An 18,766-nucleotide genomic window follows, 5' to 3' on the forward strand; every position below is an offset into this window, starting at 1 on the left:
TCAGCTCTGTGCTGATTTCCGGCCTGGAGCTGATTACGTTGAAAAAAAGAGCTCGGAGACTCGCAATCAGCTGGACACTGGTTGCGAATCCTGCTAATGGCTCCCTGCTAGTGTCTACTGGCCCACTGCGCTACTCGGGCAGCGCAGCGGGCTGGGAGAATCCGGCCAAAGTGTTTGTTCAATGTCTGTCTTTTCCTCATTCCCATGGTAAATTCTCTTCTATCTCTAAGGGACCACCATTTACTTTAGTATTCTCCTTTCTCATATACTTGTAAAAAGCCCTTTGTAATCTATTTTTATATTTCTGGCTAATTTCCTCTTGTATTTTATTCTTTTACTAACTTTTTGGGGGCCCTTTCCTGGATTCCAAAATACTCCCACTCCTTAGGCGTACTACTACTCTTTGCAGCATTATAAGCCTCGTCGTTTCATCCTTGACTCCTTAGTAAACTAAGGGTGGATCTTTTCTGCAAAGTTTTTTGTTTTTAATGTAATGTATCATATCATTGTTGAACATTGAATTGTTTCTTTATATGTTTCTTACTATTTATTTACTGCCATACCTTTTAGTGGATTTACCCAATCAACCTTAGCCAGCTTTCCCATCATTCCTATGTAAATGATTGGTTGAAGTTTAAGATTCTTGTCTGTGATTGGAGTATGTTGCTGGCAAACTTAATGTGAAATTCAATAGTATTATGATCATTATTGCCTAGTCTTTTACTTTTGCTGATAATTAACTTCAGTGGATTGGATTTCTATCGACCTCAATTTTTCTAGGGTTCTTTGATGCCAAATCAGTCAAATGCTGTCTTGATATCGAGGGCAGTCACTCTCGCCTCACCAAGTTCAATTTTTTTAGTCCACATTTGGCCTAAGGCTGTAATGAGGTAAGGAACCAAGTAGCCCTGGTGGAACCCAGACTGAACATCAGTGAACAGATTATTGATAGCACTGTCAACAACAACTTCCATCACGTAACTGATGATGTACTGGAACAGCTTGGCTGGGCGCCCAGCTAGTTCTGGAGTCAATTCTTTCGTACAACAGTCAGAATGTTGTCAGGGCCCATATCCTTTGCTATATCCAATGTGTTCAGCCGTTTCTTGATGTCACGTGGAGTGAGTCAAATTGGCTAAAGACTGACATCTGGATGATAGGGACCTCAGGAGGAGTCCAAGATAGATCATCCACTCAACATTTCTAGCTGAGGAAGGTTGCAAACACCTGGTCTTTTGCACGGATGTGATGGGCTGTCTCATCATTGAAGATAGGGATTTTATTCACCACAATTCATGATCGGATGTGCAAGATTGCCCTGATCTGCTTGTTATGGGATTGCTTAGCTCTCTGTGACATACTGCTTAGCATTGCAGGCCTGTGTTGTACCTTCATCAAATTGGCATTTTGTTTTTAGACATGGCTGATGTGGCTCCCAGCATGCTCTCCTACATGCCGCTTTGAACCAGGGACAGTCCTCAGGCCTGCTGATAATGTTAGAGTAAAGGATCTGCCAGATCAGGGAGTTACTGATTGTGTTTAAATACAGATCTGCTGTTGGCCAACAGCATCTGTCGGATGCCCAATTTGAGCAATTAGTTCTGTTCCAAAGCATGATGGTAGTGCCACACAACACAATGGTGGATATTCTCATGGTAAAGATGGAACCGCATTTCCACAAGGACTGTGCGGTGGTCACTCCGACCAATACTGTCATGGACAGGTGCATCTGTGACAGGTAGATTGGTGAGGTTGAGATCAAGTGCGTTTTCTCTCATGGGTTTGGATAGAGGGCGTGTGGACATGAAACTATGCCTGAGTGAGACATAGACTGCATGAGGAGTTGGGAATTTGCTACACAGAGATGCTCCTTTTTCTACTTTTTTCAGCCTCCAGCAGTTGGCGAGTCTCCTTCCCTGTCTCTAAGCTAGATGGATGCAACTTTCTATTCATTTATCTGTGTAAATTATTAACTAATTGACTAATGAAATAAATAAGGTTGGACAGAACTGGTAGGGCTGGTAGTGTGCCCTTCAGCAGTGTGTTGGAATCTGTGGAGTGCACTGCAATCCTGGACAGCAGAGCAGCATGGTGGCACTGTAGTTAGCACTGCTGCCTCAGTGCCAGGGACCCGGGTTTGATTCCCAACTTGGGTCACTGTCTGTGAGGAGTTTGCACGTTCTCCCAGTGTCTGTGTGGGTTTCCTCCGGGTGCTGCAGTTTCCTCCCACAGTCCAAAGTGCGGGTTAGATGCATTGGCTATGCTAAATTCTCCCTCAGTGTACCCGAACAGGCGACAGAGTGTGGCGACTAGGGGATTTTCACAGTAACTTCATTGCAGTGTTAATGTAAGCCTACTTGTGACGCTAATAAATAAAGAAACTTTAAAACTATATCTGCAGTTAGCACCTGCAGACTTAAGTCAACGTTGGCTCAGCGTTGCTGAGCTGGAGTCTGATATGGGTAAACGCGAACTTGTGCACTTTAGCAGGAAGATAGAAGAGCAGTATACTTTCTAACAGGAGACAGATCATCACAGAACTCCGTGGTAGAGCGAGATCTGGGTGTCTTGGAACATGAATCACAAAGTTAACAAGCGATTAGGAAGGCAGATCTAATGCCTTCCTAATCGCATTACCTTGGTGTTTATTGCACGAGGTATTGAATATAAAAGTTTTACTGCAGCTGTAGAGGGTCTTGGTGAGACCACATCCGGAATACTATGCACAGTTTTGGTCTCCTTTCTTTAAAAAATATATAATTGCATCAGACACAGTTCAGTGAAGGTTCACTTGACTCATTCCTAGGATGAGGGGCTTATGTTATGGAGAAAGGTTGAACAGGTTGGGGCTATACCTGTTGGAGTTGAGAAGAATGAGGGGCGATCTTATTGAAAGATCCTGAGGAGGACTTGACCAGGTGGATACCTGGAGGATGTTTCCACTTGTTGGGGAGACTAGGGGGACAAAGGTGACTTCCTTTTGGTTGCTGGTGTGTGGAATTCTCTTCCCCAAAAAGTAGTGGAGACTGGGTCATTGAATTTATTCAAGGCAGAGTAAGACAGTTTTATGTTGGGCAAGGTATTCAAGAGTTATGGGGCTGACAGGAAAGTGGACCCGAGACCACAACCAGATCAGCCATGACCCTATTGAATGGTGGATAAGGCTCGAAGGATTGAATGGCTTACTCCTGCTCCTTTATTCTCTCAGCATTCTCAGTCGGGCAGATATACCCTTCAGAACTCGGCTATTCCATCACTAATGAGCTACTCATCGCCCAGAGTACATTCTGTGACCATGCTACCCTCAGTACCTCTTCCAAATGTGTTCAACCCGCCTGGAGCACTGACTCAGCAGCTGAGGGAAGGGGTGATGATGGACAGTGTTTATGTTACTAAATGAGGCATAAAAGGTGAAACGATGAGGACAAATTGCCAAAACTTGTCCATGTTCCCCTGAGTTTAGAAGTCTGAGGGGTAATCACTGTGAGGTATTTAAAACATTAATAGGATCGATAAAATAGATAAAGAGAAACTACTTCCTCGGGTGGCAAAGCCAGAACTAGGGGGCAACAACCTTAAATTTGGAGGCAAGCCCTTCAAGGGTGTTGTCAAGAAGCACTTCTTCACATAAACAGTAATAAAAATCCAGTGAGGAGGAGAATAACAGACAGCTGGTTAAATGGGCACACACATGGCAGATGAAATTTAATGGAGAGAAGTGTGAAATGATGCATTTTTGAAAACAGGATGAGACAACATAAATAAAATGGTACAATTGTAAAGTCAATGAGAAGCATAAGGGATCCTCAAATTTATAAATAGAAGCATGGACTACAAAAGCAAGAAAATTTGTTAAATCTTCATATGGCCTCAGCTGGAGATTGTGTCCAATTTGCATACCGCACTTTAGGAAGGATATTGAACCTTGGAGACAGTGCAGAAGAGATTGCATGAATGATGCCAGCTATGAAGGATTTCAATTACACAGAAAGATTGTTTTCCTTAAAGCAAAGAAGCTCAAGGGACAATCTGATAGAGGTAGTATACAAAATAATCAGGGGTTTTGGTAAGAGTAAATAGGGAGTCTGAACAGGGGAACACAGATTCAAGCTAATTGGCAAAAAACCAGGGGGGAGATCAGAAGAAATTTATGCAGCAAGTTGCTAAAATCTAGAAAGCCCCTCCTGAAAAGGTGATGGAAACAGATTCAGTTGTAACTTTCAAAAGGGAGCTAGATATATAATTGGTGAAAAATTTGCAGACTATGGGGGAAGCATATAGGAACAAGACTAATTCTTCATCCAGAGGGTGGTGAATCTATGGAATTCATTGCCACAGAAGGCTGTGGAGGCCGGGTCATTGAGTGTATTTAAGACAGAGATAGATAGGTTCTTGATTGGTAAGGGGATCAAAGGTTATGGGGAAAAGGTGAGAGAATGGGGTTGAGAAACCGATCAGCCATGATTGAATGCCAGGGCAGACTTGATGGGCCAAATGGCCTAATTCTACTCCTATATCTTATGGTCTTATGGATAACTATTGAAGAATAAGCTGAATGCTTCCCTCTGTGCTGGATATTTCTTTGTCCTCACTGATGTGGAAACTCAATGATCTGCTGATTGACAGTCCTGTCGGCTCATGCACAGCCACACACAAACTACTAGGATTAAATCAACCCTTTCCGCAACTGAGATATATATACCCGCTCCAACCCTGATGGAGGGGCATGGGGCAGAAATTGTCAGAAAGATGATATCAGGCTCACAAATCAGGACAGCACAAAGCCAATTCTGTATGAATACTGGCTCCACAGTTTCCTTTCAGTCTTGACCTTCTTCCTAAAGTTTGGTGTTCAGATTAGACACAATAACCAGCTGAGGCCTAACCAGTAATTTCTAAACATTCAGCATTACTTTCACAATCCAAAATATACAAGACACAATCTGATCCATATGGAGAGCCCAGCAAACCTTTCAGCACCTTTTTAAAAATTTAATTTTATGCCTTAAAGTTACAAAGCCAATGCGCAGAGCAAACAGAGCGAGCCCTTAATCCATCTCCTTACTTATTCCAAAAGCCAGTTCAAATTCCAATTGAATCCAATTCATTGTCCCCACTAGAGAGACATACAAGATCCAAGCTGACAGGAAAAGACATTGCACCTGATATTGGGCTCAATCTCACACTTGATCTTAGCCAAAAGGCTGAAAAGTGATTCTGTACCTTTTAAATAATGGACACACTATATCCCACATTTTCTATGGCCAGGAAACACTGATTATATGAACAAATTCTGTAGAACCTTTAAAATAGTGAAACATCTCAAGTGGCTTCCTAAGGAACATGATTAGAAACACCAGTCCAAAGATGTGCGGGTTAGGTTGATTGGCCAGGTTAAAAATTGCCCCTTAGAGTCCTGAGATGCATAGGTTAGTGGGATTAGCGGGTAAATATGTGGGTGTAGGGCCTGGGTGGGATTGTGGTCGGTGCAGACTCGATGGGCCGAATGGCCTCCTTCTGCACTGTAGGGTTTCTATGATTCTACCAGTAGGTCAAGGTACAGCTACCAGTGATGGGGCAAAAGAAAGGCCTTGGAAGGCTGTAGTGGAGGAGGGAGGTTACAGAATTAGAATGGTGGGAGGCTGTGGGTGGATCTGAGGACGAACATTTTTAAATTTGAGGTATTGCCACATCGATGCCAATGTGTTACTGTGAGTGTGAGGTGGAGCAGATTAGCCTGTTGGGCCACATTCACAAAAACAAAAACTTATTTTGCTTTCATTCTGGCATTTTTTTAAAAAAATGCAGGTTACAATAAATGTGATTTGTTGATGCGCTGTCAAGAGCCCTTACAGTGAGGGAAGGATGGAGATTGTTGATTTAATAAGCCTGTGAAATTCTGGGAGCTCCTCTATAATTATCCTGGAAGCTTCAGTGACAGGAGGAAAACCTTCTCATTGAAACAATCAATGCCACTTGTTTCTCTGAAAGGATGCAGCTTTCTGTGTTGCATGTTCTATGCACCAATTTGCAACCGCCCTGTTCGGAGCCCCATTGTCATCTGATAATAAGAGTCTGTCAGCTCCTAATGGGAGCAAATCAAACGTAGCCAGGGCCTGGAAGGAGGCATCACGCGATGCAACTAAAAGATTATCACAGGCAGTGTAGATTTCTGGCAGCGTGAAAACATCTAATTAAAATGTTTACTGCTCTTTTTGGGGAGATTCAAAATTGCAAAGGCAAGAGTTGGCTGTAAAATCTCTTTATTTAGCCGGGAGAACGAAGAGAGCCAGCCAGGGAGGGTTAATGAGGAACATATTCCAAAGTGGTTTCATTTTTTTGAGATTATTTTCTCTCCCTGTTCAATTGCCTTGTGGGCGTACCATTATATTGAAACGTCTGCATTCAACCATAGCCTAGTGTAAGATATATGCTGTTAATGAGTACGGTAATGTGTCATTAAATGCTGTGTCATTACCATCCAAATGAGACATGGAAAGAACCTATGAGTCACTGGCACTCCTCTGCTTTGCATCTAACCCAGTTGTCTGATTTTTTTCCCCCTGTCTAGCTGGTGTTGAGTTGACAACCTTCCAGGATAGTCCTGGAACCTCCAGCAGTTAAACATTAATCTTCTGGACACACTGAACAAAAAACATCCAGGAGAAAAATCAGAGCGATATCAAAAAGTTGCTTTGTTTTTCCATTTTCTTTGAACACAATTATGTTTTAGTTATAAAACTATTGGAGATGGAGGGAATAAAAGCCTCAAGAGGGCCGGCAAACAACAGAAAATCATTTGATGAAATATCCAGGAGGTGAATGTCTGGAATGCACTGCCAGGGGAGGTGGTGGGAGCAGGTACGATAGCGGCATTTAAGGGGCAACTAGACGAATACATGAATAGGATGGGAATGGAAGGATACGGACTCCATAAGTACATAAGGTTTTAGTTTAGGCAGGCATCATGATCAGTGCAGGCTTGGAGGGGCCACGGGCCTGTTCCTGTGCTGAACTTTTCTTTGTTCTTTATATCACAGCTTGGTATGGCTCCTGCTCTGACCAAGACCGCAAGAAACTACAAAGGGTTGTGAACAAGGCCCAGTCCATCACGCAAACCAATCTCCCATCCATCGACTCCGTCTACACTTCCCACTGCCTTGGACAAGCAGCATAATCAAGGACCCCACGCACCCCGGACATTCTCTCTTCCACCTTCTTCCATTGGGAAAAAGATACAAAAGTCTGAGGTCACGTCCCAACCGACTCAAGAACAGCTTCTTCCCTGCTGCCATCAGACTTTTGAATGGACCGAGCTTATATTAAGCTGATCTTTCTCTGCACCCTAGCTATGCCTGTACATCCTGCACTCTGTTCTTTCCTTCTCCCCTATGAATGGTATGCTTTGTATAGCGTGCAAGAAACAATATTTTTTCACTGTATTCCAATACATGTGACAATAATAAATCAAATCAATATCAATGTTTACACATAGCCTAGAGAGCCGGGTCAGCCGTTTAGCCAATAATTCATAACAAGGAGATAGATAGGCACCAAGCTCTGGAGAGGGTGGAAAAAAACCAGGGGTGTCCTTGGGAGATTTTTGAAGGTTGCGGGAGATGATGAGGAAAGAGATTTCAGTCGGTGGGGTGAGGTGGTGGCCGGGGGTGGTTGTGGGGGGGCGGGGGGGAAGAGATGCTGGTGGTGCAATATAATGAAGAACTACTGATGGTGAGGAGCAAGAATTAGGTTACATGAACAGAAGGTGCATGTTGGGATATTTGAATATGTAAGGAGGTCAAACAAGAAACTGGTCCAAGCAGCCTGTTCCATACAGTTATGACACCACAATCATCTTGCCAATTGATTACCTACTCCTATCATACCATGTTGTCTAATGGAAGTGGTGAAAAAGCAGATCAGTAACTCCAGGCCAGATGTGGGAAAAAAATCTGGAACACTCCTCTCTGAATTCTCTAGGTGACCCAGATTAGTCCAGGAGGCTTACATCATGTTACCTCCCTCTGGTATACTGCCATCTCCACCTCAGTCAAAAAGCAGTCTGGCTCTCGAAGATATCACACAGGAAGGGCAAGGCCGTGATCAGCTTTGAGAATGAAAAGAGCCTCGTGATGTTAACTATCTTAAAATCTGAATGCAAAGACGACAATCACCTCTCACGTCATCATTGTAAAACAAACAAAATAAGGACAATTCCCTCTTTCTTTACAACATGTCTCAGAACCGTTATTTTTCTAAAGTTGTCGACTGGGAATCTTTGGAAAGTGCTGCTTACCTTCATTCTTTCCATGCAGGCTTCCATCTTCAGCTGTTCTACTGCTTTTCTGGCCTGAGAAATGCTGGCTGTGCTGTTGTTCGACATTTCCTGTCACTCTGTAAACCTTCAAATCAAATGACATGCCCTGAAGTTCAAGGGATGTAAAGCGTCAAGATGTCAATCTAAATTGCATTCCCTCAGATATTTACATATGAAAAGTTAATACTGTTATTCACCACAGTTTCCAGAATCAACCCATATTGGGTCAGGGATTAGCACTGTGATCTCATTTGTGGGCCCAATTTTCCCTTTGCTGCTGAGTCAGAAGGTGCAGGCTTATTTCCCCAATCTGGGTAGCCTGGAGCTCACTCTGGATTCACACCACTCAGATTCTCATATGCGTTGCCCATGGGAGATTCCCCCACCCTCATCATCTGGGTTGTGGAAACATTAGCTGCCATATTGGCTGTTGGTTAATCAGCCTGTGAATCCTGCTTCTACCCTTGCAATACTCTCCAGGGAAGGGCAAAGATGCACAATGATACCAGCCACATTAACCAACGTTACTGCCCCTTCACATTCTGAGAAGGACAGCATCATAATAACCAACTCAAATTTTACAGCGGTACAATTCCACTTTGAGAGGGTCAACCTAAACTTGTAAAAATGGGATTTCCATGGAGCCTGCTCCTGTATTGTTGAATTTTGCTGGAAATATGGTAGAAACTACCTATACGGCGAAACACGAAAAATCTGGACTGTGATAATTGTTCTCCATAAGACTATAAGATATAGGAGCAGAATTAGGCTATTTGGAGTCTACTCTGCCATTCAATCATGGCTGATATGTTTCTCAACCCCCCATTCTCCCACCTTTTCCCTGTAACCTTTGATCCCCATACCAATCAAGAATCTATCTCTGTCTTAAAAACACGCAATGACCTGGCCTCCACAGTCTTCTGTGGCAATGAATTCCACAGATTCACTACCCTCTGGCTGATAAAATCCCTCCTCATCTCAGTTCTAAAGGGTCGTCCCTTTACTCTGAGGCTGTGCCCTCGGATCCTAGTTTCTCTGACTAATGGAAACCTCTTCCCCACGTCCACTCTATCCAGGCCTTTCAGTATTCTGTAAGTTTCAATGAGATCCCCCTCATCCTAAACTCCATCGAGTACAGACCCAGAGTCCTCAAACGTTCCTCATACGTCAAGCCTTTCATTCCCAGGATCATTCCCATGAACCTCCTCTGGACCCTCTCTAAGGCCAGCACATCCTTCTTTCAATACGGGGCCCAAAATTGCTCACAATATTCCAAATGTGGTGTGATCAGAGCCTTATACAGCTTCAGCAGTACATCCCTACTTTTGTATCCTAGTCCTCCCAAAATCAATGCTGACATTGCATTTGCCTTCCCAATTACCAATTCAACCTGAATTAGGATTCCCAAGTCCCTTTGTGCTTCCAATTTCTGAATTCTCTTCCCATTTAGAAAATAGTCTATGGCTGGGATTTTAGGACCTTGCCGAGGCTCGTAAAATCCTGCCCGAGGCCAACGGAGAATTCCGTTCCGCGAGCTGGCGGGACATGCCGGTAAAATTTTGGCCTATGCCTCTATTCTTCCGACCAAAATGCATAACCTCACACTTTCCCACGCTATATTTCATCTGACACTTACTTGCCCACTCTCATAATCTGTCCAAGTCCTGCAGTCTCCTGTCTCCTCAAAACTACCTGTCCTCCCAACTATCTTTGTATCATCTGCAAACTTAGCCACAATGCCGTCAGTTCCTTCATCTACATCATTGATATATAAGGTGAAAAGCTATAGTCCCAACACTGACCCCTGCGGAACTCCACTAGTCACCGGCTGTCATTCTGAAAAGGACCCCTTTTGCCCCCAATCTTCACCTTCTGCCAGTCAGCCATTTTGTCTATTCATGCCAGTATCTTGCCTCTAACACCATGGGCTCTTATTCAGCAACCAACTTCCTGTGTGGCACCTTGTCAAAGGCCTTCCGGAAATTTAGATAATGTCTGCTGGCTCTCTGTCTCATTACTTCCTCAAAGATTTCTAACAGATTTGTCAGGCATGACCTCCCTTTGACAAAACCAAGCTGACTTTGCCCTATTTTACCATGCTCTTCCAAGTACTCCAAAATCTCATCCTTAATAATGGACTCTAAAATCTTACCAAGGACCTAGGTCAGACTAACTGGCCTTTAATTTCCCATCTTTTGCCTCCCTCCCTTCTTAAGCAGGGGTACTACATGAGTGATTTTCCAGTTCTCTGGGACCCTTCCTGACTCCACTGATTCCTGAAAGATCTCCACTAATGCCTCCACAATCTCTGCAGCTATCTCCTTCAGAACCCTGGGGTGTAGTCTATCTGGCCCAGGTGTCTTATCCACCTTCAGGCCTTTCAACTTTTCTAGCACATTCTCCTTAGTAATAACCACCACACTCACCTCTGCCCCCAACTCGGTTGAATTTTTGGTATGTTACTGGTGTCTTTCACTGTGAAGACTGACGCAATCTATCAGTATCTATTCAGTTCCTCTGCCATTTCTTTGTTCCCCATTGATCCTTCTCCAGCTTCATTTTCCAGTGGTTCTTGCCTCTCTCGTACCTTAATATATCTAAAAAAAATTCTTCCAATCTTCTTATATATTATTGGCTAGCTTACCCTTATATTTCATCCCCCCGCCCCCCTTTTCTTTATTAGTAGTCCTCTGTTGGTTTCTAAAGGTTCCCAATCCCCTGGCTTCCCATTAATCTTCTCAATCTATGATGGTACATTTTAAAGGGGGTTTAAAATGAACGTTTAATTGCAATATAAGGTTGGGATTTTGAACTCCCCCTCTCTGTACCATACTAATGAATAGGAACATAAAGTATAAGAGCAAGTAATGGTGAATCTTTACATATCAATTGTTAGCCAGATTGTTTACAGTTTTTGGACCAATTCTGGAAAATAGATAGAAGCTGTAGTGAATGCACAGCTTATATTCACCAGAATGACGCCAGAGATGAAAAACTACAATTATGGAGAAAAGACTTGAGATACTGAATTTCCACTGAAGCAGATATGGTTTAAGAGATTGGATAAAACCTAACATGAAGGATTTTGATAGGATGCATGGGGAAAAACTATTTCAGTAGGTCGGGGAGAGGTTTTCTTTACTCAGGGCTGTTGGAGCAGAGAATGATTCACCACAGAATGGTTGAGACAGAGACCAGTGCATCTTTGAAGGGAAAAGTGGATAGATATTTAAAACAAAGAGGTGCAAGGTTCTAGGCAAAGAGACAAGATTCGATTTGGATTTCTTTGGAAGTTGTACCCCACTAAGTTTTAAAAGTTTATTTATTAGTGTCACAAGTTCGCTTACATTAACACTGCAATGAAGTTACTGTGAAAATTCCCCTAGTCGTCACACTCTGGCGCCTGTTCGAGTACATGGAGGGAGAATTTAGCATGGCCAATGCACCGAACCAGCATGTCTTTCGGACTGTGGCAGGAAACCCACGCAGACACAGGGAGAATATGTAAACCCCACCCAAGCTGGGAATTGAACCAGGATCCCTGGCGCTGAGAGGCAGCAGTGCTAATCACTGTGCCACCATGCCGCCCTCAGGGAATACAGAACACCAATCTGACAGGGATTGGAAACTCACGGCGAAAAATTCAAATCTGATTTCAAAAATATGATCTCTTTTGTTTTTAAAACTCAGGTTAGGTGTGTGAATGGTGACAGACTTTGTCAAGAACACTAAAGGTGTTTATTAATAAGAAAAAACTGTAGAGGATAGCAGCCTCTTGGCTGCCCTAGAGCAACCCACTGACTGCCCCAGTCCCTACATGTCTTCTAGGTGACTTCTGCCAAAAGTAGGATTCCACCCCTTGGGATGATTACCCTATCTCGTGACCCTCTTCTGCTGTGCTTTCCTTAAAGGGGCAATGATCACATCCCTCCCCCTTTAACTCCTTTTTACAATCTTCAATAACTAAGTTATGCAGCCTCAAACTTTAGCTAAACATTATACACACGGGTTGGACAATTATAGATCAAGTCTATAGTCTGAGATGCTTCCACCAGATCAACATTAACTGCAATAATGAGTACCTCTTCTGGCACAGGCAGTTCATTATTACTTGCTTCCACAGAGGCATCAGTTATAACAGGTTGATCAGGTACTTCAGTGCTCACAGGTTCAAAAACATTTCTTGATGGTAACACTGACTGCTGGAGGGTCTCTCTATTCCTCCAGTGATCCACATGATTACAAACGATCTGTCCCTCCATGTCTGCTGGGTACAACAGAAGTCTGGTCATAGAGATATTAATTCCAGGTACTATCTTGACCTGTTACCCAAGTTTCATATTATAAAACTATGTCATATTTTGTACTTATGGCTTATCGATGAGATCTTGAGGCTTGTGCATCCAAAAATAAACATTTTTATTGTAGGCTTTAACTATGTACTGTTGCAAATATGGTCGTGCATGGAACACTTCCATATAGGCTTGCTGCTCACTGAGTCCTTTCCTAGACTGTTCTCTGACTGTGTGACTACATACTTCACTCTGTGGGTGATACTACTCTCCAGTTCCACATTGACCTTGATCTGCTGAGCACTTTACAGGCATGTATCATCACAATACAACAAAGTCCTTATGTCTTGACAGTTCTTTCACAATCTGTGTGTGTCGTGTGTGAAGGAATGGTTGTGGTACTCTGTTTCTGGTACTTGGGTTATGTGATTAAAGTTTCTTCTCTTTCCAACATGACTGTATGGCCAAATTCCCCTCCAACTCAATTTTCAAGTTTGCAGATGACACCACCCGTAGTGGGTTGGATCTCAAACAATGATGAGACAGAGTACAGGAATGAGATAGAGAATCTGGTGAACTGGTGCGGCAACAATAATCTCTCTCAATGTCAACAAAACAAAAGAAATAGTCATCGACTTCAGGAAACGCAGTGGAGAACATGCCCCCTTCTTCATCAACGGGGATGAAGTGGAAATGGTCAAGAGCTTCAAGTTTCTAGGTGTCCAGATCACCAACAACCTGTCCCGGTCCCTCCACGCCGACGCTATAGTTAAGAAAGCCCACCAACGCCTCTACTTTCTCAGGAGACTAAGGAAATTCGGCATGTCCACTATGACTCTCACCAATATTTACAGATGCACCATCTGTAAAAAGCATCCTTTTCTGACGTATGAGGAAAGATCGACTAGGTTAGGATTGTTTTCGCTGGAGTGCAAATGAATGAGGGGGAATCTCAGAGACTTATAAAATTCTAAAAGGACTGGACAGGGTAGATGCAGGGAGGATATTCCCGATGGTGGGGGAGTCCAGAAAGCATCCTTTCCAGATGTATCACAGCTTGGTATGGGCTCCTGCTCTGTCCAAGACCACAACAAATTACAAAAGGTTGTGAACATAGCCCGGTCCATCACACAACCAGCCTCCCATCCATTGACTCCGTCTACACTTCCCGCTGCCTGGGAAAAGCAGCCAACATAATCAAGGACCCCACGCACCCTGAACATACTCTCTTTCACCTTCTTCCATCAGGAAACAATACAAACATTTGAGATTACATACCACCCAATTCAAGGACAGTTTCTTCCCTGCTGCCATCAGACTTTTGAAATGGACTGACCTTATATTAAGTTGATCTTTCTCTACACCCTAGCTATGACTATAACACTATATTCTGCACCTTCTCCCTTCCTTCTCCCCTATGTACTCTATGAACGGTATGCTTTGTCTGTATAGTGCCAGAAACAAGACTTTTCACTGCATCCCAATACATTTGACAATAATAAATCAAATTATCTCAATTCAAAATCTTTGTCATCTTGCATTTCGATTAGTGTGATTATTTCAGCAATCTTGTTCTGACATAGAAGCAGCGGGAGGCCTTTTTGCCCTTCGAGCCATTCATCATAATCATGGCTGATTGTCCAACTCAATAGCTTAATCCTGCTTTCTCCCCAAAGCCTTTGATCCCATTCACCCCAAGTGCTGTATCCAGCCACCTCTTGAATGCATTCAATGTTTTGGCATCAACTACTCCCTGTGGTAATGAATTCCACAGGCTCACCACTCTTTGGGTGAAGAAATGTCTCCTCACCTCCGTCCTAAATGGTCTACCCTGAATCCTCGGACTGTGAACCCTGGTTCTGGACACCCCCACCATCAGGAACATCCTCCCTGCACCTACCCTATCTAGTCTTGTTAGAATTTTATAAGTCTCTACGAGACCCCCCTCATTCGTCTGAACTCCAGCGAAAATGATTTAACTTCGTCAATCTCTCCTCGTACGTCAGTCCCGCCATCCCCGGAATCAGCCTGGTAAACCTTCGCTGCACTCCCTCGAGAGCAAGAACATCCTTCCTCAGAAAAGGAGACCAAAGCTGCACACACTACTCTAAGTGTGGCCTCACCAAGGCCCTGTATAGTTGCAACAACACATCCCTGCTCCTGTACTCGAAACCTCTCACAATGAAGGCCAACATATCATTTGCCTTTATTGCCTGCTGCACCTGCATGCTTACCTTCAGTGACTGGTGCACAAGGACACCCAGGTCCCGCTGCACACTCCCCTCTCCCAATTTACAGCCATTCAGGGAGTAATCTGCCTTCTTGGTGTTGCTTCCAAAGTGAATAACCTCACATTTATCCAAATTATACTGTATCTGCCATTGATTTGCCCACTGACGCGTAATCTCAGTTTTCTTCTCTGTCTGAATTGCTAATTCTGCTGTCAATTTCACTGTATTTACTGCTTCAGTTAATTTCCCATTGTCAAGCTTCCTTCTTCAAGTTCTTATTCTCCTGATTCAATTTTTCACTGGACGTGTTCTGCTCTAGTTGTGTTTTTGTGGAATTCAGCGTATTCTTCTTTGTTTCATTACATTCTCCTTAAAAGCAGAGTTGCAAAATTTGATAAAATAAAGTTAAGTTTGCTGTCAGTCGTTTCATCTTGTTTTAATATCTGCTAGAGCTTTCAATGTTTTTGCGATTCCTCTTTATGTTCAAAAATTCCTGGTTTCTTTTGAAGTCTTTCATTTGTGTGTGTCTTCTGAGGGAAATCCATCGTGTTCTTTCTGTACAAAGCCAGCTCACACACGGAACCTTCATTTCTACTTCTCTTTTTGATTTCATTGTTGGTCGGGTCTGTCTCCGATGGAGTGTTGACTTGTTATCCTTCATTTGGTCATTTATTGTCTTGCGTGGCCCTCCTCCCCGGGGGTCTCGCATGGACCTCCTCCCCGGGGGTCTCGCATGGCCCTCCTCCCCAGGGGTCTCGCATGGCCCTCCTCCCCAGGGGTCTCGCATGGCCCTCCTCCCCAGGGGTCTCGCATGGCCCTCCTCCCCAGGGGTCTCGCATGGCCCTCCTCCCCAGGGTCTTCTCCACTTTTCCTGTCCATTGCACTGTGTCTTCTTGTGGTTGCTGTTATCAATGCATTGATAAAGAATGTGGTTTTTCGATTTTTCGACTGCTGTCAGTAGTACCTGGTTCTCTGTGTTTTTCAAGTTTTGATGTGGAGATGCCGGCGTTGGACTGGGGTAAACACAGTAAGAAGTTTAACAACACCAGGTTAAAGTCCAACAGCTTTATTTGGTAGCAAAAGCTTGTGTGGCTTTTGCTACCAAATAAACCTGTTGGACTTTAACCTGGTGTTGTTAAACTTCTTACTGTTTTTCAAGTTTGACATGAATCTGCTGTTCCTCTGAACCTTTCCTAAATTATAAAAATGTCTCTTTTTTATAATGTAAAGCTACCTCGGCGATCTCTGTAGCTTATTTTCCTCTGGCCATTTGGATGTTCCTTTTGATGTGCCATTCTTTCCTTTGTCAATTTCATTGGCAGATCTTGTGGTCTGACAGGCCACAAGACCGACCCGACCAACAGTGAAATCAAAAAGGGTTTGACTGAAGTTAAGAGAAGTAGAAATGAAGGTTCCGTGTGTGAGCTGGCTTTGTGCAGAAAGAACACGATGGATTTCCCTCAGAAGACACACAGAAATGAAAGACTTCAAAAGAAACCAGGAATTATTGAACATAAAGAGGAATCGCAAAAAGATTGAAAGCTCTAGCAGATATTAAAACAAGATGAAATGACTGACAGCTCTTGAGGTCCAAGGGCCATTTTTAAAACTTGCTAACTTTTTTTTAAAAAAAAGGTTTGCTCCTCTTAAAAGCTTTAGAGCCTTGCTGCCTTCAGTCCCTCAGTGCAGAGATCACTACCTGGAACCTCGGCAGGCTCACGTGTGACCGAGAGCCCAGCAATCCCAACCTCTTCATTTCCCCGCGCTCCTGGAACAGGTCCTGCAGTTCCTTTTTCACCAAAAACACTACTCTCTCTGCTCTTCTCTTTTTATAAGAGATTTTTTAAAACTTAAGTTCCACTTTTCCCTGAGTACAAAATCGCAGCTCTTGCTCCTGAGGGTTATTTTCTTTGATTCTTTTTCTATGTATTTTTAAACTTCAGACTGTATTGACCAATACAGCTCATTCTGCATTTGCCCCTCATGGTCTGGCACTATCTCTACATCTGAAATGCGTCTGTTCACCCAGAGGCAGGCATCCAGGTGAGTATTTCTTTTTTCAGACTTCAACTCAAACAGGATACTCACAGGTGTCAGGTCAGAGGCTGCGTCACCATAATCCATCCCACCCTCGTAATGTTGCGCACTCAGAGACTTGTTCAGGAACACAAAAGGTATTTATCAATAAGGAAAAAACTGTGGAAGATAGCCCCTCCCCTCCCTGGTTGCCCCAGTCCCTAGCAGTAGCACAATGGTTGTGGAACTACTGCCTCACAGCCCTAAGGATCCGGGTTCAGTTCCCGCCTTGGGTCACTGTCTGTGCGGGGTCCGCACGCTTGCCCCGTGTCTGCATAGATTTCCTCCGGGTGCTCCAGTTTCCTGCCACAGTCTGAAAGACGTGCTGGTTAGGTGCATTGGCGTGCTAAATTCTCCCTCAGTGTACATGATCAGGCGGAGTGTGGTGACAAGGGGATTTTCACAGTAACTTCATTGCAGTGTTAATGTAAGCCTACTTGTAACACTAATAAATAAACTTATGTCTTCTGCCTAAGGTAAGACTCCACCCCTGGGAGGATTACTCACTCTCAGTCCCAATTGGTCTCTCAAGCCAAGTGATCCTCTTCTCCGTGTTGCCCTCAAAGGGACAATCACCACAGTATGGGACAGATGTTTCAGTTCTATGATACAAGTTTTCCTGCTACCTGCTGTTGTATAACATGTAGGTGCTACTTGTTCTCTGGAGATGGCCAGAATGAAAGTCTAAAGTAACTGAACCAGCTCTCTTCCTGTCAAGATCTGCACACAGACAAAACTGTGGATCTGGAGCTGTTAACCTTGGATCATATCAAGGATCCAAAGAAGTCCAAAACGAATTAGCTTTTACATTTCAGAACTTAAATCTTGGTTGGCTTTCTGTGTTCAGAATAGATGGAAACACAGGAGAAAGTTAATAAACATGATTATACACTTCAGCAGAGAAGAACTTGCAGCCAATGCTATTGCCTTTACTGCACCAAGGGGCCATTCTTCTGCCTGTTTAGGTCAGTGAAAGTTAATCCCCCCAAACCCCCTGCTCCCCCCCCGACCCCGGCACTCCTCCAAATACTACATTAAGATATTATTTCAAAAGCTTGGGTTTTGAACCAGAGATTAGGAGTCTGAAAAATTCACGACTATTAATCTATTGATTGTATGCGAAACATACCACTCGTTGATGGAGTTGGGTGAAGGAAGCTGGGAGGAGGCTTGTGTGGACTATCTGGTTTACTGTCTGCACTATACATCCTATATTTATGTCTGATATTACCTAGCTCCTTGGGTTACAGAACCAATATACATAATCCTGTTCTAGCGGTAAATCTGTGGCAAGTCCGATTTCGGAAGACGTACATTGTTTTTTGTTTTAATGTGTCCTTTTCTGGGTTCCTCAGCTCCCCTCAGCACCCCTGCAGGACATCGAGTCTGCAGATTTGATAATTACTGTCAGCTTAAAACGGGCACCAGAAATGTTCAAAGGAAACATCTGCCTTGTATCGTGTTCAAGTCAGGAGAGGCAATTAACACCACAGGGAAGAGGATCATGTGAGGGGGAAGAATCACTTGCTGGGCGTGTAGCACTGCTGGAGTCTGCCATTAGCTTTGATTTTTTTTTAAAATAACCTTTTATCAATGCATCAAAAACTAGTGCCCTAAAGGTTTCAGATGATGTGGCTGCAGATTAGCTCCGACTGGATCCTGCCTTCTTGTGATGAGAGCCTAACATGGTTTCTCACAACTGTCAGCGTGGCGGACCAGCTCCCTCTCGCTCCTCACAAAATGATTGGATTGATTCAAACTGAAACCAAGTTAAAGCTCAGATTAATACTCCTGTCTCTTTAAAGCAGTAAGAAACTGCAATTTCTATCAATAGAAGTACATAGAGTTTA

At 43.5% G+C, this 18,766-nt stretch overlaps 1 protein-coding gene across 4 annotated transcripts in view; it reads right to left on the reverse strand.

The window, feature by feature from the left end:
* The window catches only part of gng4 (G protein subunit gamma 4), a 33,576-nt gene that overhangs the window by 4,676 nt on the left and 10,134 nt on the right, over positions 1-18,766 (reverse strand). Inside the window, exons 1-2 of one of the 4 annotated variants that reach the window (XM_078213405.1) lie at positions 16,589-16,602; positions 8,297-8,423 (exon numbers count right to left, since the gene is read on the reverse strand). In XM_078213405.1, coding sequence (XP_078069531.1) covers positions 8,297-8,383 — 87 coding nt within the window. In that variant the 5' untranslated portion in view covers positions 8,384-8,423; positions 16,589-16,602. Of the gene's footprint in view, positions 1-8,296; positions 8,424-16,588; positions 16,603-18,766 lie in introns of those variants that run through there. The other 3 variants (XM_078213403.1, XM_078213404.1, XM_078213406.1) reach the window with 3 other exon arrangements.

This window comes from Mustelus asterias, chromosome 5 (assembly GCF_964213995.1).
Source record: "Mustelus asterias chromosome 5, sMusAst1.hap1.1, whole genome shotgun sequence".
Lineage (NCBI taxonomy): Eukaryota > Metazoa > Chordata > Chondrichthyes > Carcharhiniformes > Triakidae > Mustelus > Mustelus asterias.